Source organism: Haemorhous mexicanus, chromosome 2 (genome assembly GCF_027477595.1).
Source record: "Haemorhous mexicanus isolate bHaeMex1 chromosome 2, bHaeMex1.pri, whole genome shotgun sequence".
Classification (NCBI taxonomy): Eukaryota; Metazoa; Chordata; class Aves; order Passeriformes; family Fringillidae; genus Haemorhous; species Haemorhous mexicanus.
The window spans coordinates 5,419,704-5,441,352 of NC_082342.1; the positions used below are offsets into that span (position 1 = coordinate 5,419,704).

Below are 21,649 nucleotides of genomic sequence, written 5' to 3' on the forward strand. Positions count from 1 at the left end.
AGATATGGACCTGTACAAATCAGTTCAGAGGAGGCCACAAAGATTATCAGAGGACTGGAAAATTTCTGTTATGAAAACAGGCTGAGAGAGTTGGGGCTGCTAAACCTGGAAAAGAGAAGGCTCCAGAAAGACTTTAAAGCAGCCTTCCAGTGCCTAATGGGGGGCTTGTAAGAAAGAGGGAGAGCTGACAGTGATAGGACAAGGGAGAACAGTTTTAAACTAAAGAGGAGATATTTAGGTTGAATTCTTTACTGTGAGAGTGGTGAGGTACTGGCACAGATTGCTCAGAGAAGCTATGGATGCCCCATTCCTGAAAGTGTTTAGGACCAGGTAGGATGGAGCTTTGAGCTGCTTAAGTGGATGGCATCCCTGCCTATGGCAGGGGGTTGGAATGGTATATGACCTTTAAGGTCCCTTCCAACCCAAGCCATTCTGATTCTATGACTTTGGCAACATTGTGATTCCCAGTGCTGTCTTAGTGGAAAAGCTGTCATCTCAGCCAGAAGTACTGCTGTTGGCTAGTGCTGTATTCCTCTTTCAGCAAGGGAAAAATACATCACTGCTGCCCAAAGATAAAGTCGATAGCAGCTCTCCAGACTTCCTTTTTTAAAGCACATTAAGCAGAGTTCACCAAGATTGTGTGTTCTTGTACTTGGTCCACTGTGATTGTTCTGCATGTTCATGGCAGAATTTCCATAATTAGAGGAGTGCAGGGAAGAGGTTTGGAGGCTTGCTGTCCCTTTGGAGATGTTTTCTGTGCACGAAAATGCCCTCAAGAAGATAGGGTAGCTAAATGCTATGCAATTAGGGAGGCTCATCTGTCTGCAGAGAGCAACCCTCCAACATGCCAAAAGAAAGGGAAAGGCACAATGGCTTCTGCAGTTTACCAAACATAAAATCAGTGTTATGTCAAAGCTTTCAAGTCTGGTAGCACAGAGCAAGCTGGACTTCATTCCATAGTCCCAGCATATGAGGAAGAGGAATGTTTTGTCACATATTCCTGATACAGATGGGCAATTTTAAATGTTATGTTCTCGTCCTTGCTGTTTTCAGCCTCTCCCTGCTTTTGTGTGGTCACCTCAGAAGTAAACATGAGCCATTCTGTCACGTGGCTTCTTTCAGCCTGCTGCTAACAGTGTAAAGTGACACTGTGCCACCCTGTGTCCGGTAGGAAGATGTCCCCTCATCTAAAATACATTTGGAATAGAGAAGGCTAGCAAGGACATAAAGAAAAATAGTCAAAGATTGTGACAATAAACTAACTTTAATTTATGACAGCTTAATTATGAGTTAGTTTTCCAATTCCTGTCCACTTTGGAGCACAGGCTACAGTACTTCTCTGGAGTGAGTGAGTACTGTGAAAGAACTTCCAGAAATTCTTCAAGTGGGCAGAGACTTGTTTTACAGCCTTTCACCACTTGCTCCTGCAAGGCAAAGAGACAGAAACACAAATATTGTGCACTACCAAAGCCCTTTTTTGCTGCATGGTGGAACCACAAGCCCAAGATTTGTAGGAGGGACTTGCCGCAGGATCTCACCTCTCCACGGTAAGCCACGCGCACAAACCACTCCTTGGAGCGCCGGTGCTGATACAGTTCCAGGGTCACATCAGCAGCATAAGGTGGCCACTTGTGATCAAAGGTGCCCAGTGCCAGAAGGATAGGAATTAGAGTGGAGTCATGAGCAGCGTAGAGGAAGAGCTTTCTGGAAAAAAATTATAAAGGAAAAGACAGACCTGGAATGGCAGCTGTGTTCCTTCATGGACAGGCAGTAGCACTCATGCTTTTTTTAGCAGGTGAGTGCTCCTTTTAATCCCACACATTCAATGTCTTTCTGAACCAGTTTTTCACAGTGCCATCAAGTTAGAATTTATAATGATTAGAGAAGGAGTTCTGTGCTGTACCTGGCCTTTTCAGCTGGATTTGAGGGATTTACTGCTGCTTTAATGTTCTTCTCTAAGGTATTTAATAGGAGGCCAATACTCATCTGAAGCATTTCTCTAGAAAAGAAGCAGAAATAAATTTACTAGTTTTAAAACTTTCACACAATTATACATGAAAACTTGAGAACCTGCTTTTCTCTTATGATTTGATCACCTGTTTTGAGTGTAGCTAAGAACTATTAAATGCAATTAATATGGCCAGTTTTTAGTTCACCTCATGTGTAGTCACCACTTGAATGTGACGGCAGAATGGGAGAAGAGAGCTGTTAACAAGCAGTCTCATGAAGTGTGGCCATGTAAATGACAATCTAGAAACACTTTGATTGTTCTGTAGACTGTTTTGTTTCCCTAGTATGGTTTTTGAGTGCATGGGTTTCATCTAGGCAAGATTACTGCTGCAAAACAGCAGCTGAAGTGGTTGGGGTCTTTGGTGAGGAGAGGCAGGATACAAGAAAGTGGTTGTTGTATTTAAAAAGTAGTTTTTTTCCTCTTGTTAAAGAAAGAGATGATATTTTTACAATATCTGGTGGGAAGAAACTCCCTCTACCTAATGAATACATCAGTGGAAATGGAAGATGTGTGTGACTAACTCTCCTGGGTGTTGTGGGAATGGGGTAAATCAGTCCTTCATTACCTGAGATCTCTAACACATGGTAAAGAAAAGACAGTCCTATACTACCACCTGAGAAGAGCTGGTGAATGTGGCAGCTGCAAATGATTCTGAAAGGAAAATGACTGCTAGGCTAGCAACTCAGCCAGCCTTTACAAACAACTGTGGAGGAGGTAATTAGCTGCACGTAGCAGCAGATTCTCTCTGCAAGTAGTTACATGTGTGCAGGGCCTGGCATCACTTTTTCCGCTAGCGCCAGCGCTTCTCAGCTGAGCTGTGCAGGTGCCATCCCTGGGATAAGCTTCCCAGGCTGGAATTTGGACTGTACTTGTGCAACTGCAAGGGCAACCTCAGGGCATGGGCTGGAAGCATCTTCTCTTTTCTTTTGCTTTTGCCACTGGTTCACTTAAACCCCTGTGGCAACTGGGGCCTTCGCTGCCTGCCTCAGTGGCATCCTGGTCTCCTCAGTGTGCACTCCTTTTTCCTAGGACTCAAGGTGCTGAACTTTACATTGAGACAGCTGAGGCACAAAACTCATGGTGGGGGAGTGCAGCAGATGGGAAAGCATTTCTGTCTGCTGAAGTAAGCAGGTTTAGCACATCCACCCTAGGTAAGACAGCCGCTGAGGCCAGAGGCATGGACAGAGGCAATCACCTGGAACAACTGTCTTCCAGAAGGAAAAGCATGGAGTCAACACATCGGCGCTCCACTGTCTGCTGGAAGCTCTTCAGCACAGGGCAGCTTGGCATATTGTGCACCTGGAAGGAGGAGATGCAGCAGAGTGGTAGGGTTTGACCCTCTCTGAACCCAGCCTGAAGACACATGGATGACTGCCCACAGAAAACAGCTGCTTGGGTCACACCGTTTGTACTACAGTATTGTACTACGATACTCATGTGAGGAATGGTTTTAAACACACAGACTTGCTCTGTGTACCAAAAGGATGGATGTTTGTTCTTTAGGATCCCATTCCATGGGGAGTGTAACACATTGAGCCATTCAGCTGGCAGACCAGTTATCATTAGCTCCAGCAAAAAAGAGGCACTAAGGAGGGGTAGAAATGTGCCCAACTTCCTTCCAGTAGCAGAAGCAGTCTGGCTCCCAAGTAGTGTGCTGGGACTGGGATTAAGATGACTGTTAGGTGCTGAGTGCCAAAAAAGCACTTTATAATGGGGATGCAAGGCCCAATGCCTCTATTAGCTCTAATACATTACACTTGAAAGAAATACTGGATTTCAAGGTAAGAACAAAAATACTGGAGACAAGTCTTCATCGATCCTACAGCAAGGCTGACCCCACAACTTGCTTCTTCAAAAGGTCATGCTATTTCTATAAGCATTCTGGGTTGCATAGAAAGCTACTGGAGTGCACATTAGTATCCGTGGGTGCTGGCACTGTGACATCCTCCATGTGCATGGTAAGGGGATGTTTCTTTCTGTGACAGTGAAACAGAAAGGCTCAGCTCACCTGCTCAGCAAAAATGTTATCGAGGAGGACAAAAAAATCCACAGACTCATCATCATTAATGCCCATCTTCTTCTTAATTTTTTTCAAGTCATCAGAGACACCTGGCTGGTGCATCGCGTTCTCTGACCTATCCCTGTAAAGGAATTAAGAAAACAAAAAAAATTTCACACACTAGGCTTTCTATCTTTTGTTTTTCTCATCACCCAGCCCAGTGGAATTCTCTCACATCAGTGAGGGGTAGAAGAGAAGCACTACAGCATACTGAGGGATTCCTGATGTTGGGATTCTGAGCTGCAGAAAGGACAGATGCTGTATCCAGATTTCAAGGATCAGAGCTGGCTCTCTGCTCTCCCAAAGGCAGGAGGAAAAATTAAGATGAGATGTGAACACCCCAGAAGTGCCTCCCATAAGCAAGGGCTGTGTATCAGCTAGCAGATCTGGTCATACTGGAACAGTACAGGTCTGTGTCTTCAGGGAGTAGTCTTTAACTGCCTCATGAAAGAAACAGCTTTGAACTGATTGCTGTAATGTGTGGGAAATAGGAAACACCTAGATACCTGCTTGTAGTTTTAAATCCAACTTTTGCTTTGTTGGAAGCCATTTGCATCTTTATGCTGCTTTAAATTTCATTTTAAAAAATTAAGCTGAGAATATCCATGCTGGCCATTGTACTCCCTAGGTAGTCTGCCAGCTGAGGCTGTGCTTAGTGCAGCTCAAAAAGTCTACCTTGATATGGTCACAAAAGGTGCAGTTGGTGGGCAGAGGGGGGCAGGGAGCAGCAGACCCTGCAGTTTACTTCTTTTCTGGACAGGTGATGTTATTCAAGGAGGCTGAATATGCTGCTTCTAGGGACTGTCACCTCACCACTGTCTAGACCAATCCTTTGGCTGCAGAGTCAAGCACTGCACAGTGAGCTCTTGCAAGTGAATTCTGACAGCTCTTGAATTTTGGGCAAAAATATGCTAATGTACAATCTAGCCAAACTGTAATATATCTGCCTCTCTTTTTCATTTTCCGCCCTGTGCCCAAACCTGGCACAGGCATTTCAGAGTACTTGACTCCACAAACGTGAGTGTTCTACGTAAGATCTTCCTTATTTCACTTCATTAGCCTTCATTAAATGTGTCAAGGCTGAGTATATTTCAGTTTCTTCAAGGTATGAATGCGATGAGAGTGTTGAAATAATCCCCAACCCAGAAGCTGAATATAAAAAGGAGGCCCAATATGTTCACACTTGAGAGGCTTGTTAAGGGATGTAGATGACATTAATTCTGCCCTGCAGCAATGCTACAGACTAGCTGTACATTAGTTAGTAATGAATGTTTGCTAGACACAGACTAAATTAAACTGGTCTTTCAAGGAAAAGTCTCTATTTTATTTTCTTCTACTGCCACTGCCTGGTGTATAATTTCACTTACCAAGTATTTTATACAACTAGCTAACCATTCCCAAAGAACAGAAAGTGGTAGGGAAAGAAACTGGGAAATGGGAAGAAAATGTGCTGTTGTAAATTACTACTGCTGAAACGAAACAGCAGTGAAATCATACGGGGAGATATTGCTGGCAATTACCTGGTCAAGTATTTCAGGCGCGGGCAGTTGTGGTAATTGGGGTAGAGTATTTCAGAGCTTGCTTCATCAGTGACAATGACAACAGGTCCTGTGGAACAAGAAGGAAGTTTCTGTGATCAGTAGTGCATCTGTGTTTCTTTAGACTGCTTTATAATCACTCCCAATCTTTGTGCTCAAGTCCAGTGTTATCAACTAGCAATTTCCCCCGAGCTATCACCTGCAACACAAGCCACTGTACTTGTTTCTGTGCATTTATTTCCACAGGGATGCCTGCTGTGCACCTTGTAAAGCTTCCCAGGTCTGTGTTCATTTTTCTTAGCGCCAAAAATTAGTCTCTGTGTCATGAAGTGTAAGGAGCTCTGGCAAGTCACTTCTACTTGTTAGTGGAACCGAATGTGGAAGGAGAAGATGTGAGTTCTTTAAGTGCAGAGTGTATTTTTAGAACAAGTAGTTACCAACTGCAGGATACAGGTGAAAGTTACTCCAGATACTGAACTTGTATCCAAGACACTTGGGTTTCCCTGAGAAACCTTTTTCTGATGTGTGAACTTTTTGCCTTCTTTATGTGGAAGAGGGTTAACACAAACTTCCTCAGCAGGTCTGAAAGAACAGTGGAAAGATACGCAAAGAGAGGGAACAAGTGACAAGCTGGTAAAGAATCTACAGGACCAAGAGAACTGGGGAAGGGAGCCAAGTGCAAAGAACCAAGGAAGAAGTGACAACTAGGAGCCAGAGAGAGTTAGGATGCAGAAGGTGTGTGCATCTAGGGAAGACTAAGCAAGGAAAGGCACTATTCAGAAGTCTCCCCAACCTTCTTTCTGCTGTTGGTACAGCCCAGCTAGCACGCAGCGTGTGGACTCCAGATTCCGGAAAATATTAGTGGAACGGATGCTGAAAGAGAGAAAGCAGTTTGTGAGGCAGCACTTCCTCCTTCATGTTAACATGGCTGCAGCTGGGGAGGGCTTGCTGGAACTGAGGATTCTGCTTCCACCATGGCTTTGGAAATCTGTGGTGGGACTCTTCTTTTGTCACTACAGATATCTTAGGTAGACACCTATAATCTGAACTGCCCTATCAGAGATAGTGGAGCTAACAAACTAGCACTTCTCTGGTGTGATTTTTTTTTTATCTCATCCTAAGCCAGATGCTCTCAGCATTACTGATGTGAGCAGCAGGGATTGCTTCATCTCACTGAACTTCAGCTGTCTGCAGTGAGTTAAAGTGTGCTCCAGAAATGCCTGTTTCTCTTCACTCACCACAAAAGTGCAGAACAGCACTGGCAGTGGCTCAGCCTAGGTGAGATGAATCTGTCCCTGGCATCACTCTCAGGACTGCTGGGCAATTGGATGCTTTGTGTCATGAGAGATTTCTAGTGCAGGCTCTGCAGGCTGAGCAAAGATGAAGGCCCAGGGGGGCCAGACAGTTTGCTGTGGGGTGAAGAAGGATATGCTATCCAGTTTTCCCTAGCACAAGGCTACTGGTTAAGAGGCAGGAAGAAAGGAAGGTCCAGGAGGGAACTGAGACACTCACAAGACCTCAGCAGGCTTAAATGTTGGTGAAAGAAACTGGACTTCTTCCATATAGTTTTTCCTCAGCCGTTCCCCCAGGGCGAATGTCTGCTGCATCCCCACTTTTGTCAGCTGTCCTGCGACTGTGCCACCCTAAGAGCAAAGAGAAGGAGAGGTCTCCAGTGGACCATGGAAACAAAGTCTACAGAGGAAAGAGGAATCCACTAGCAAATATACCCTCACCTTAAAAACAATCTTATGGTATTCCTCATCCAAGAACGAGGGAGGTTGAGGTCCTCCATTTAGGTCTGTCACCATGTAATCAAACTTAGTCTTAGGAGGTACATCTAAAAGAGCGATATGCCATTCTACCTGTTTCAAAACAAACAAACAAACAAATAGCTTCAGTGGAAAACTTTCAAGGGCATTAAACCAAGGACTTTTAAGAGCGTTAAACTGAAGTTGGAGTATCACAGCGTGCAGCCTTTCGAACAACACAACACGGAGACAAAGGGATCTCTTTACAGCTCATAGAGAAATGAGAGTAGTGCCACTCCCCAGATTTGCAGATCTGATGTGCAGGAAATGCAGTACTTGCTTTACTCCCCTTACAGGAGAAGAATCTGTAGGAAATCACAATTGTTGCTCTTTATTACACACTGAAAAGCTGCTGTAGGAAACTACCTGAGCTAACCCCGGCTGGCTCCCCAGGCCACCTCAGTGGAAGCTGGGGGTGCCAGATTCCTTGTGGTAACACCAAGGCAGGAGCCACACCTTTGCTGAGCACCCGTTGTGAGGTGCACAACTTGGCCTTGGAGTAAAGCCTCAGGCTGCCCATCCCTGTATCCTGCCCCTGAGGGCTCCTTGAAGTTGCAGCAATTGTCCCCTCTGCTGTCATCTGTCCCACTAATGTGCTATTGCTGTTCCAATTTAAAGAATCACAGAATTAGGTTGGAAAAGACCTCTGAGATCATCAAGCCCAACTTGTGACTGAACACCACTGTGTCAACCAGGCCACCGTGCCACGTCCAGTCCTTCCTTAAACACCTCCAGGGATGGGGACTCCCACACCTCCCCGGCCAGCCCATTCCAATGTCTAATCCCTGTCTTTGTGAAGAAATTCGTCCTAATGTCCAACCTGAACCTCCTGGGGCACAGATTAAAGACTGTCTCCTCTCCTTCTACTTATTCCCTGGCAGAAAAGCCTGACCCATAACTGGCTACAACCTTTTTTCAAGAAGTTGAGAAGAGTGATAAGGTCACCTCTAAGCTTCCTCTTTTCCAGACCAAACACCCCCAGCTCCTTCGGTGACTTCTCCTAACACTTGTGCTCCAGACCCTTCCCCAGGTCCGTGGCCTTTCTCTGGACTCACTCCAGCACCTCAGTGTCCTTCCTGAATTGAGGGACCCAGAACTGGACATGGATGATCACTGCCCTGCTCCTGCTGGCCACACTATTCCCGATCCAGGCCAGGATGCCATTGGCCTCCTCAGTCACCCGGGCACATCGGGCTCACTTCAGTCGCTGTCAAGCAGCACCCCCAGGCCTTTTTCCACTGGGCAGCCTTCCAGCCACTCTTACCCAGGCCTGTAGCAATGCATGGGGTGCAAGCTCCCAAATTCCCATGCTTTCCCCTCAGAAATTACTCTCGGTATCGCTTCGGGAAAGGGAATAAACGCCAAACCACCAGGCTGCCGGGAGCGAGGAAGGAGCTCAGCGGCAGGCACGCCGCCGGCTCGGGTCGGGGCACCTCCGCACCACCCCTGCCCCGTCCCGTCCCGTCCCGAGCTCACCGGCTCTGCCCCCGGGATCGGCCGCAGCGGGGTGCGCGCCCCGTGCCGGAACACGACCTGCACCAGCCTCAGCTCCAGATACTGGCGCCGCCCGCCCTCGCTGTCGCCCCACTGAGCGGCCGCCGCCGCCGCCCGCCGCCGCTGCGTCCAGGCGGCCAGGCCGCCCAGCACCCACAGCCGGACCCCCCAGCCCATGGCGGCCCCGCCGGCCCGGCCGCACCGCGGGGAACAGTGGGAAGCGCAGTCCCCGGCTGAGCCCCGCCTGGAAGCGGGCACAGACGAAGACCAGGCGGGGACTGCGGCTCCCGGCGGGCGCCGCGCAGGGGAACGATGCGGCGCTGGGCGGGACGGGCCGCGCCCCCGCCCCGATGGGGGCACGGCCGTCACTCGAGGCTGCCGGTGTTCACGTGCCTCCGCTCGCCGTCTTCGTTTCGTTATCTTCCCTGGGGGACGCGCCGGGCGCCAGTGGGCACAGTGACCCCGTGTAGCGTTCCAGGCTTGGGGAAGAGTCCACTGTAAAAGGACCCGGGGCGCTGGTCACAGCGATTGAACTGAGCCAGGTGTGCCCAGGTGGCCAAGGAAGCCAATGGCACCCTGGCCTGGAGCAGGAGTAGCGTGGCCAGCAGGAGCAGGGCAGGGATTGTCCCTCTGTACCCGGGCACACCTGGAATGCCCTGTCCAGTTCTGGGCCTCACTTCGGAAAAGGCCTTGAGGGGCTGGAGCGAGTCAGGGGAAGGGTCTGGAGCACGAGTGTTGTGAGAAGGCACCGAGGGAGCTGGGGGTGTGAGTCTGGAGAGAAGGAGGCTCAGAGGGACCTTACTGCTCTACAAGCACCCGAAAGGACGGTGTGGCCAGGTGGGGTTTGGCCTCTGCTCCCAGGGAACGAGGGACGGGATGGGAGGACACGGCCTCAAGCTGTGCTGGGGAGGTTCAGGTTGGACACCAGGAAGAGTTTCTTCACAGAAAGTGTGATTAGAGATTGAAATAGGTATTGGAATGGGCTTCCCGGGGAGGTGTTCAGGGAGCAGGGCAAGGGTGAAGGAGAAAGAGGAGGGAGAGGATGGTGACTTGCACAAAGGCCAGAGGGAGGAGCCGCTGCAGGTGGTGTGAGGCTGGCACAGACACCAGGATGTGCACAGGGGGGATTTTGGTCACCTCATGTCTCTCAAAGCCCTGCAGTTCTGAAAGAGTTGCCTCAGTTTTCTGAGCTTAAAAGTATGTGAAACATAGAGGCACAACAAAAGCAGAGAGAAGGGGAAAAATATTTCAGAAGCCAAGAAAATAACAAATGAAGGAATCGAGCCTAAATCAAGAGAGTGAGAGGTCAAGAATGCTGAGGGGAGAGGGAACAGGAAAAAGTAGTTAAGAGGGAGAGGAAGGGAGGGAGGGTGGAAGAGACATAGAGGTGATGTGATAGAAGTGAGCAGGGAGAGAGGCTCACACTGAATTTATTTGTATTTCCACTCAAATGTTATCCTGGAAGAAAACCCCAGTTCCTGTGAAGTTGTGAAGCCTGGGACTGCAGGGTCCCTCCTGGGTGGCCCTGGCTGCTGCTAAGCAGCATTAGTGGTGAGATATATTTTAGAATACACCACGCCACAGCAGGTGCCTGGAATTAGAGGAGAGATCTCCAAAATAGCAGGCGGCTGTCAATTTTTTAGCAAATGGTGTTGCCCTGTTTTTTTTTCCTTTGTCCAACTGTGTAGAAATTTATTCTAAGATGCACCATCTTTACAGAAACATTTTCAAAGGACCTGTTATTTTTACCCTTCTGTTGCTTTTTGTGACCAGACGAGGAGCAGAAGGCTAATCCAATGGCCACCAGGGGTGAAATTTTTTCACTGAAGGAAAGTAATGAGCTCTAATGAACAAGCAAGTTTTAGAAAACTTTCCACTCTGAAAGCAGAGCACAAATTTCCTTCTGGTTGGAATTTAACCAAAATTGCAACGATTGCTATCTTTGTGAGATATTAGATTGCTGTCATTTGCCTTTTACAGTGCTGCAAAAATGTATCACACCTCAGAACACTCTGGTTTTATAAGTTTACGTTTACATCTTCCTTTTTTTGAAGAGGAAACTGAGTCATAGTGAGCTTTGTAGTTTGACCAAGTCACACAGTCATTGCGTGGCTGATAAATTGATAAGGTGTGAGGCCTGAGTTTTGTAATTTGACCAAGTCATGCAGTCATTGTGTGGCTGATACATTGATAAGGTGTGAGGCCAACTAGCACAATTAGATTTTTTTGTTCCACAACATGGATTGAAATTAAATAATGCTTAAAAAATACCCACAAAAGAAACAGTTTAACCTAATGAGTTGGTGTGGTTTATTGTTTTTCAGACTAAGTGAACACCTTGTCCCTGAACAAAGGTAAAGGATGGCCAGGTTGGATGGGGCTCTGAGCAGCCTGGTCTAATTGGTGTCCCTGCCCATGGGGGGGTTTGAAACTTGATGATCTTCAAGGTCCCCTTCCAAACCAAACCATTCTATCATTCTGTGAAAAATCTTTATCTCCTTATGGTGTAAATCAGAGATTTACCACACAATGTTTGTACGGTAGAGGCACAAATAGCATTCGGATGCCCCTTAGGGAGGTGGGTTTATTTCCCCCCAATTGGCAGGGGTCAGAAAATAGAAAATGTTGCCTTGACTTCTTTGGTTCCTTTCCCAAGTGTGTTTTGCCCAGTGAGGAGAGTGAACTGGAAACGTTCTCCCACAGTTCTTCACCACACAAGCTGCAGCTGTGCTGGGAGCCTGGCTGCTGGAGAAGGGTGGCTTAACCAGCCTGGTGTGACTGCCCAAAGTGGGCCACAAGCAGCTCCTGCCAAGTGTGATATCTCTGTGTGCCAGCCTTGTTTTGGGGCAGCTCCACCTCTGGGTGGAGTACGGGCTGCTCTGCTGTAGCACAAAGTGTTTTCCTGCCCTTCCAAAAACTTCTTCCACTCCAAAATGTTCCCATGGCTGGCTTTCTGAGTGCAGTGAAGGTGCTTTCACTCTGGTCCCTTGAAAAGATCACAGGTACTGAAATTTCAAATGCAACATGGGCAGGAGTTTGTGCAGGATTCGTGTTTGGGATCACAGGCTGCTGCATCTTGCAGCCAAAAGAGCTTTCTCCATTCCCATCTCTGGAGCTAATGGTGGTGTCTCTGTGTCCTGCAAGGATTGCTGACCACAGTGGCTATTATAAACCAGTTAGTCTGGGCATGGAAGCTGTATTGCCTTCACAAAAGGCTGAACTTTATAAATAAATTGAGTGTGCTGTGCAGCTTCCTGTGGAGCCATATCACTCTTGTCTCCTCCAGTCTGTCTGTTGTGGTGAACCTTGTAGCCAGCTGCTTTGTGAGCAAGGCGCCCGGGGAAATGGAAGGAATGTTTCCACTCCTAAAGTCTCTGATCCTTTGGGGTGGATTTGGCAAAAATAAACCCCTAAATGCCACCACAGACTGAGCCCTCCCTGCAAGGCACCATTCATGGTACGCTGTACAGATCTGACACATCTTGTCTCATTTTCTGCATGCTTTCACGTCGGTGCTTTACCTTCCAGCAGTGAAATGATGTGTGTCGATACACAGAGGTCATAATTTAATTTCTGAATTCCTGCAGGTTTTGTTGGAGAGTCCTGGAAGTCAGACTTGTCATATTTAGGGCTGCCATTGTGAGGGGATTTTTGGAGATTTTCTTTTATGTACTTTTGAAACAGGTCAACAGACAGTTGGTAGTTTCCTGCCTCTTTTACCTGGGAAGATGTATCTTTCCCTCACTTTTCTTTGTCATTTCCAGGCTTGGGCACTTGGTCATTGTCCGTGTGGCAGTGGGAGAGCTGGGAGCTGGCTGCGTGCTGGCGACGGCCTGACTGCGCCAAGGTTCAGCCCCTGCCCAGTAACCCAGAGCAGAAGATGTATTCCCTGCCTTCTGCTTTTCTTTTGTTCCAACTTTGTCATCCTAAACTGGATGATGCCTGCAGCCATCTGCTGCATTTGGTCGTCTGCGGCATCATGCCGACTCAATTATGCGCCGCTCTGGGAGAACAGCAGGCTGGTTTTCTCTTCAGCTTTGAAAGAGTGTTTTTCCCTTGCACAGGAAGGCTGAGGGAAGTAGGAGCCTCCAGAAGCAAGCTGGATAAGCTGTTCCCAGCCATGTCAGGTGGACTCTCTGTGCCTGTGCAGTCCAGGTGTGGTGGGAGAGCTGCCAGTCTGTCACTGTGCCCGAGATGCTGCATCCTGGGACTCAGTGCTCCAAAGCTATGGCAGATGTACTCCCCTGTGGCAGCACTTAACCATTTGGCACTTCTAAGCTTTATCACCTCATTTACTTTTTGTGGATATATATGAAACCAAGAGTATTTCTATTAGACCAAATGTTTTGGGATGAGGTGAAATTAAAAAGGAGATGGTGCAAGTATTAAATTACATTTGCTTTTTTTCAAAACAGGCAGGAGAGAAGGGCTGCAAAGAGGTGGTGTTGAGCCTTACGGACTCCTAGCAAAGTTGTTTTGTCATGCTTTCATACTCAGAGAGAAGTGACCATGCAGGAGGATTTATGTGTGTGATTCAGCCTGTGACATCAGTCCTCTTCCTGTGGTGGGCAGAGGAGACATAACCAAAATCTGGGTTGAAATGTTAGGGGTTTTAGGGTTTGGTTGGGTTTTTTCCTTTTTTTTTTTTTTTTTTTTTTTTTTTTTTTTTTTTTTTTTTTCCTGCAAGTTTAGGATAAATTTTGAGACTGCAGGACTGCTTCATGTTTTCTTCTTCGCTTTCCCTGCAGGCAGTGGACTTGATGGGTTTCAACATGCAGCCACTCACGTTTGCTGTTTGAATCCTTCTGGGCTGTCCATAGTGCCCTGATCCTTTCTCCCCTTCAGGGAATTCTCCTCTTCATTACATGAGGATAGGAGTCAGATCAAGTGGTGGGGAGCTAGAAAACAGGGACTTGTGCTATTTACATTTAAGACATTTCTGGCCCCACCAGCTGTTCCATGTGTGTTATTTTCAGAAGGGCAATAATCCACAGGAGGTCAGGAGGGTGGGATTGTGTGAATGTATTGGGTGGAGGAAATCAAAACGCTTTGGAGTACCCAGGCCTTGTCATGACGAGAGTCTGGATCCCAGATGATTCTGGCTGGGAGAACTTGGAGAGTTCTCAAAGTGCTGCTTGCATGGCTAGGAAAGGCTGCTCAGCTGGGTTTGTTAGCTGTTTTCAAGAGTCATCTGTGTTTACACTGCTGGCAGGACCACCTGTTCTTTTTTTTGAACAATAATATGTGTGTGTGTAAATATATATTGCTGCATTTCTGCATTTATTTTTAGCCCTTTCTAAAAACCCCCAACAGGTTTGAAAGATGCTGTGGATTGTGAATGGTGCCTGGCGGCATTGCTCACATTGATGGTTGTCAGAATTCCCATGCCAAATCTCTGCTTTGAAAGGTTTATAACTCATCATCTATTCTTGATCCTGCAGCTCTCATACCCTGGAAAAAATAAAATAAAATGAAAAACCAAAAAACAAGGAACTTTTTAAAAACTACATTTTTCCCTACAGGTTTGTGGAAATCAGACTTGTTGATCTAAACAAGAGCTTTGAGTCTTATCACTTTATTTTTCAGCACCTAATTGCAAATGTGTGGCAGGTCTCTTTAACGTGTTTCATATGGCCAAATGGAGAAGCTGTTTTGTATATCAGGCTGATACAGGCACTGGATGGTAAAATGTCAGGGAGCCAACAGCAGTTAGCTCCCCACCACCAGCTTGGAGGAAACGTAAAACCAACTGAATTATGGCAGAGCTTGGGCCATCTCCACATCTTGGGTGACACCAGTTGCAGAATCACATGGTGAATGCTCCTCTTATCAAGAACTAGCAGAGACATGAGACATACTATGTTTTTTTACATTCATAAACAAAGGACATGCATTTTGCTATTTTGTGCAATCAGCAAGAGAAATCCAGTACAAAGCAACAGTTGATAATTTTAAGAAATACATACTTATCCCTTGTTAATTCCATGGTCCATAGTTTGGAACTGTTTCCCATCCATGCAGTGCAAAGCAGGTTGCAGTTGTTAATCTGCACCATTCCCTGGTGAAGTCCTACACACATCCTGATGATTCCTGGTGCCCACCCAGAAGAGACCCTGTTGGGAGGAGACTTAATGGAGTGCCCTGGTGCTGCTGAGAATCCATGGCAGAACAGGCAACAGCACACAGGAATCTGACTCATGCAACAGTGCTAGAAGGAGTGAACTGCATCTCTTCTGAGGGTTTTCCCAGGTTTGGAAAGCTGTTGGAATGTTGGCTGCAAACAGTACATTTGTATGCAGGCAGTAGGCAGTAATTCAAAGCACGAAGGTAATGAACTTGAAACTGGGTCCTGGCACACAGTGAGGAGCGTGGAGGGAGCACTGGGAACTTGAGCTAAATCAGAGTCAGGGTAATTTCTCATGCAGCATTCAGCAGGGCGTTCAAACTCAGATTATCTTTTGGCAGATGGGAATAACACTTATTCCCTGTCTCTGCAGGAAGGCTGTGAGGTAGCAAAAGTACATGCAGAAGGCTTTGTATATGCAAGACCTCAGCTGTTTTTTCACACTATATTAGTAGCTGAGTGACAGATACAACCTTTCCTTCAGGTTTTTTCTGAGAGCTCCAGACCCTTATGGTTATGAAAACACTGCTATTACAAAGTGGAAATAGTTGGGTTGCTTTTTGCATGTTGCATGGGTACATACACAGTGTTGCTGAAGACAGAGAGTTTAAACTCTTACCCTGATTTGTCTTCCCCAGCAACTGATTTTTCTGAAGACACTAAGGTTTTTTATTCTGGTTTCCCTGTACATTTATTGCCTGTCTCAGGTCATGCCATTCCTGTGGGCTCTCATCACCTCCTTAGTGGGAGGCAGGGTCCACTATATTTCTTCAGATGGGAATTTCAGGCAGGCAAAGCCAAAGATGACTGGCCTGTTGTCAGACATAAAACTTCTTGGAGTAGGAACCTGAGGGCACTCTCCAAATTTCCAGGCTGGTGCCTGAGCTGCTTGTCCAGGCTCAGTGTTATCTTTTGCTGCTGCTCTGATCCCATCTGTCTGTCAGCTGTACCAGCCAGTGCTCTGTGGGTATTTATGCTGCTGCCACTTCTCACGTCTCAATTGGGAGTCATTTAATGTGGGTGACTGAGATTCCTGGAGAGGAAGAATTTGAAGTATCCCAGACAATGGTATGGCTGACATAGTTTTTGTCGTAAGACTATGTTTTAGTATTAATTTTAAGGATTGTTGACATACATGAGTTTTTCTTGGGCTTCAGGGCCTGTGGTTTCAGCCATAAAATAGGGTCAGAGGCACAACAGTCTTGGTATTGGAGTTTAATATCCTTCTCTTGTAAAATAATATAATAAATGGGAGGAGAAACATATGTTTTAAAATCTCCAGTGATGGTGAGATTTTAAGAAAGAGGCAGCACAACATTTTTCATTATACATTTGGCATTTTTGAAGAAAGATTCCTGGTAAAACCTGACTGCAAGTCAACAGAGTCAACACCTGAGGGAGAGAAGGGAAAGGGGCACGTCTCCCTCAGTAAAAAACTTGATTGCATGTTCTCTTACTCTCAATTACCCTAATTTGTAGTGGGGAGCTAATGAATATTGCTAAATGGTTTGAAACAAACAGCAGCACTGTGGACAAAAAATAGTCATTATGAGCTGCAGTGTATCAACCACAGCAAATTTTTCACAGATTTGTAGGTTTTAATGCTGGGGTGACTGGTCTGGCTGTTTGCTTAGTGTAGGGGAGAGGACCTCACCCAATAATTTACAATGGGGTCAGTAACTTCTTGGTACCACTGCACACCTTTTTAAATCCCATCACAATAATTAGAAATTACTTCATCCCTAGACTGTGCTTTCCAATTGTTAATTAAAATATTACTTCTCATTGTAAGAGTGCTTCTGTTAGAAGAGCAGTCAGCAGTCAGCTGAACGACAGAAATGTCGTTCCTTTTTGCAAGATATCAGGATTGAAATCCTTCTCACCTTCATCTTGGAAAGTGAAACAGGGCAAGCTACAGACTCCCACTGCAGGCCAGTCTGTGGTGCGGAGACCCTAGGAGTGACATGGGAGGTGACACTGCATGGCAGTACAGAGCAGCCAGGCCTTTCTGTGTCTGTGTCTGTGTGTCTGAGGTGCTGTGGATGTGGGGTGCTGTGAGGTGGATGTGCTCTGCAGCCTCGCTGCTTGCTTAGAAATGCACCTGGTGTGATGGCAGCCCTCACTGGGGTGCAGGAGGAGTGCTTTGGAGGGTGCCACGTGTGCACTAGGGCAGGAAAGGGGATAAAGTATCTCATGTTTTTTCCTTTGATGATCTGGAGCTCTCAGGTAACTCACTGTGATGTGCTTGAGTGGTCAGAGATATCCATCAGGAATCAGTGAGGATTATTCCAAGTTCTCTTTCATTTAATGAATGTCTTTGTTGTTGATTTAGGACTGAGTACTTTAATGAACTTTTCAGAAAGTCCTCAGATTTGGCATTTCTCTGGAAATGTCAGAGATTAATCTTGTGAAGCTAGAAATAGGGAGAGCAAAGTGTAGTTATATCTTAAGAAAATACAAGGCCACAGAGGGAAAAAGTAATCCAAAAACAGGTGAGAAAAGAGTTCTCATGATCTGCAAGGGTTGAAAAAAATTTAATTTAACTGAAAGTGAAAAACTAATGTGAATTGGAAAAAAGTGCATTTTTCTATGAATATGGAGCAAAGACGGTAGTAATTTCTGCTATGTATGTGTACCTAAGTGCTTTCTTGAATCTGGGCTGAAGTGGAAGAAAAGCAAGGTGGGAAAGAAAACATGGTTTCACTGGACTACATGATTTTGCAATGTCTAATTTTGGACACTTGTTTCTGAAAAGCCTTGCCTGTAGCCTGGCACATAATCAAACTGGTTTTGTCAGAAGCACTTTTCAACCTCAAACCTTGTTCCCAGGCCGAAGAGCTGGCACGGCATTTACTCCAAAACCCAAAAAAATAGCAGCAAATTTCTGACCTCAGGCTTGCCTCTTGCTGCTAATCTGATTCCTTTTAAGGGTAGGAGCTGGTGGTTAACATGATTTCTAGTGAAACCCTGCTTGCAGCTGAATATGAGTGTTGGGTTTTGCTGGGGCTGTTGATAAAAATGTCATGGCCACACACCCATATCCAGTTTCTAGGAAAATCTTACAATATGTCTTTTGCATTCTTTATATTGTCATATGGCTGACCATCACTGACATGCCTTCCTAAGATTATGTTCATGTCCAATAAGAGCATGAAATTTAACTCTCTCATGGGTCCCTACCAGTTCATTTTGACCCCTAGCTTGGCCCCATCTGCTTTACCCCTTCCTGTCTAAAACAATTTTAGCATAAAGAGGAGCTCTTGCATATGAATAGTGAGTCACAAACCACAATTCTCTGTAATCCCTGAGCAGCTCCCTGCTGTGATCCAGCCCCAAGAGGTGAAGATGTCCTCTCAAAAAATAGCAGGGGTCTGCAGCAGACTTGGTCTTGCTCCTGCAAATGCTGCAGTGGGGTTGTTTTTCTTGACTGTCATGTGGCAGCCAAACAGAGTTTGTAATACAGAAATGAAAAGAGAAAAAACCGCCTAATCTTCTAATAAAATGTAGCCACCTCGAGGGAGGAGAATGGCTTAATGTAGCAGTCCTACAGGCCTCAGTCAGAGAATAATTTAAAAGGAGTATGTAAATATTGCAGCTTTTCTGCATTTTGCTTTCTGACTTGCTCTGGGGGAATACTTTCTTCCAATGTATGTGGAATGATTGCTTTTATTCCCTGAGAGACCAGTGGGTTTGTGTTAATGGGTTGGCTGTGAAGCCTGGCATGTTAGAGGACAAGGGATTAGGTTTTATGCTGGTGCTGCAGTGTGTTCATAGAATCACAGAATCATAGAATATATTGGGTTGGAGGGAACCTATCTGGCTCATCAAATCCAATTCCCGGCCCTGCACAGGAGAAGAATCACATCATTGTCCAAACACCCCAAGAATCACATTGTCCAAACATTTCTTGAACCCTTGGCTTGGTGTTGTAAGCACCATTTCCATCAGGCAATGCATTATGGTTCTCTTAGGTGTTTGCTATTACTAATCTAAATGCATTTAATTGTCCTTAAAATGTCTTTTGGTGAGTATTTATTGCATAAAGTCTGCAGTGGAAGTGTGTTGTTTGGTTTGTGATTGGCTACACAGCACTAGATTGGTTACACAATATTGTTTGTGCTTCCTGAGGGCTGGAGGAACACAGAGCTGCCTCTGGGGTGGATATTGGCCCATATGGATTTAAAATTTGGTTTCCTTGACTGACATTTACTTTCTGAGAACTCTGTTGCCCGTCAAACTCAATTGCTCAAAGGTCTGTGGGAAACCAGTGTTGGTATGTGAATGTGGCCTCAGCAAATTCATTTTTAAAAATGTGAACCAATGTTCACTGGAGGAAAAATGAAGCATTTCTGCATTATTTGGCTGCACTGAGTCTTACAAGCTCATTTGATCCTCCTTCTTTTTCTGTCATCAGATTTTCATGACAAAGTTATATATGTATGGTATTAGAATTCCTGAGCTCCCCAGAAAGATCTTTAATCATCTAGACCATATAAGCAATGAACACTTCAGGCAAAAGCAAAGCTATTAATTTTGCACTTCAAAGTCACAGTTTTTTCCCCCTACAAAGTGTATTTTATAGAGCTGCCACTCTCCATCCTCATTCTCAGTCTATCCATACCTCTGGTGCCCCGCTAACCTGAATCACTGAAATGTTCTTTATTCGCAAATGTGTGCAGAACCTGCCATCAGCCCTGTACAGGATCCCCTCCTGTCACCCCTGCTGGGAGGAGGTGCTGGATTCCCTCAGGGGCACTCAGAGCCTTCTGGCATGGTGGCTGTGAGCATCCCAAGGGAGCTCCCCTGGGAGCAGCAGTTCCCCTTGTGCCTGTGTTAGTCCTAGGCTTCCCAGGAGGCAGCAATGCCAGCAGGGAAGCTGCTCTGGAGTACCTGCCATTGCTGTGTGTCAGGCTCTCTGCTATGCTTCACTGCCTTTTTGAGTTTTGAATTTCTGCCTTCTTTGTACTTTGGCCATTTGCAGTCCAGTCAAGCATGGGCTCATTCCTGTGAACACGCAGTGCTTTTGTTCTTTGGGGTTTGGGTCTTCCTAATTCCTTGGCCTCAGTGATGTTTCATGGAAAAGTGTTTGAAGGGGGATTGTGCAGGCTGTCATCTTCTTACCTATTCCCTTCTAACAGTCTGAAACTTTATCAGCACTGAATTTGCTTGAGTATTGTCTTGCCCACATATTCTAGGAGAGGAAACAACTTGCTTGACCCATGTTCCCTAGATCAGCCATTACTTTTAAACCTCTCCCTCAATTTCTCCCTCAAATTTCTCTTAGCCTGCTCTGCTGTCCCACTGTGCTGTTCATGGAGAAGAACTCGGAGGCATGACCTTGTCTCAGTTCAATACTTTATTAGTTTTGGCATTCTATGTATTTTTAAATATAGGTTTTCCTTTTATAGGATTAAGTATTTCTGCTTTAAAGGCTAGTTGAAACACGTTTCTCTGTCTTCCTGTCTCAGGCTCAGCAGCTGATCAGCACAAGACTGTAGATCAGAACTGACTTCTGGTTCCTTCAGAAATCAGCTAGAGGAGGAAATGGTTTGAGGTGTGCTGACCAAGGAGATAACTGGGGTTGGCGTTTCTGTCAAATGCTGGTTCCAGCTGTTGCTGGAGAATTCACAGTTCTGAGAGTCTGAGCAGTTCCAGCAGGCAGAATTGGAGAAAAGAGGGGCAAGAACAGAATGAAAAGCTCTCATGTTTCCTCTTTTCTCCCTCTCAGAGCATTGTCTTTGTAATGCTGCCATTTAAAGATTGAGTACCTATCCAAGGACTGAATTTAATATGTAATGTTGATTCAAGTTGCTACTATAGGATTGTCTATCCATTCATCTGGTACAAAGCAATATATACTAAGTCTGTCTGAAAGGACAGGTCAGCCTGTAGCAAATGTGCTCCTATCATGGTGTGACAGCCTGGCCAGCCTTGACAGTGGGTTTCAAGAATCACAACTTTATGGTCTGTCAGCTAGTGCAAACATCCATCCATCAAATATCCCACACTTGTTATACCTAGAAGACAGAACCATGGAGGCATTAAGAAATGGGTAGCAGAGGGAAATTATTTGCTTTGATACATTCAATCTCTAGGATGAGAGAGAACTGGGATGGTTGTACTCCCCTGGTCTCAAAGATCACCAAAACCCCACCCGTGAACATAGTTGGATTACAGAGATCTGAGTCAGCACAGAGGAAGGAGATCCTTGTCCTCTTTTGTTCAGCTCTGCCTTGCCCTCCAGCAGAGACTGTAGCTCAGAGCTTTTAAAGTTTGGGCAATTGCTTGTTTTAAAGTACTAACAGTTTATTAAACAAGGTCTGTGTTCATGCTTGAGTGGCTTTACTAAACATTAATGTCACTCAGTAGCCAAGTGTTCCACGGGGAGTGCTCCTGACTTCCCCATTGCCTGTCTCTCGCAGCAAGGTGGCACCCTAAGGGACAGGCATGCTCAGGGCTGTACACATGCCAGTTTAAAAACCAGGGTCTGCAGGACCAATCCTACCTTCTTGCTGCACTGTGGAACTGTGGCTGCTCAGCTGGCATCCTCACCCCTGAGCTGAAAACCCCCAAACCACAGCTCCTTAATCTTAAAGGGCGCCTGTAGTTTCTAAT

The 21,649-nt window shown here is 46.0% G+C and overlaps 1 protein-coding gene across 2 annotated transcripts; it reads right to left on the reverse strand.

Annotated features, from left to right (window-relative positions):
* Positions 1-1,245: 1,245 nt before the first annotated feature.
* On the reverse strand, positions 1,246-9,202 carry ACP6 (acid phosphatase 6, lysophosphatidic). 2 transcript variants are annotated; one of them, XM_059872457.1, is made up of 10 exons: positions 8,893-9,202; positions 7,342-7,470; positions 7,121-7,251; positions 6,402-6,481; positions 5,591-5,678; positions 4,020-4,152; positions 3,207-3,310; positions 1,904-1,999; positions 1,539-1,704; positions 1,246-1,424 (listed from the first exon to the last, which is right to left on the reverse strand). In XM_059872457.1, the coding sequence occupies exons 1-10, from the start codon at positions 9,085-9,087 to the stop codon at positions 1,284-1,286; spliced, it is 1,263 nt and encodes a 420-aa protein (XP_059728440.1). In that variant the 5' UTR covers positions 9,088-9,202; the 3' UTR covers positions 1,246-1,283. The 2 variants fall into 2 exon arrangements, with proteins under 2 accessions (XP_059728440.1, XP_059728450.1); XM_059872467.1 differs by lacking the exons at positions 6,402-6,481; positions 7,342-7,470; positions 8,893-9,202 and having other exon boundaries at positions 7,121-7,252.
* Between the last annotated feature and the right edge of the window lie 12,447 nt (positions 9,203-21,649).

What these genes read in the sequence shown, in the direction of transcription:
- ACP6 (XM_059872457.1), bottom strand. Translation starts at nt 9,087, where the DNA reads ATGGGCTGGGGGGTCCGGCTGTGGGTGCTGGGCGGCCTGGCCGCCTGG. An exon ending in ACCATAAGATTGTTTTTAAG is followed by an intron (nt 7,252 to 7,341) that starts GTGAGGGTATAT and finishes CTTTGCTCTTAG; the next exon opens with GGTGGCACAGTCGCAGGACA. An exon ending in CTGGAAGACAGTTGTTCCAG is followed by an intron (nt 2,000 to 3,206) that starts GTGATTGCCTCT and finishes CTTCTTTTCTAG; the next exon opens with AGAAATGCTTCAGATGAGTA.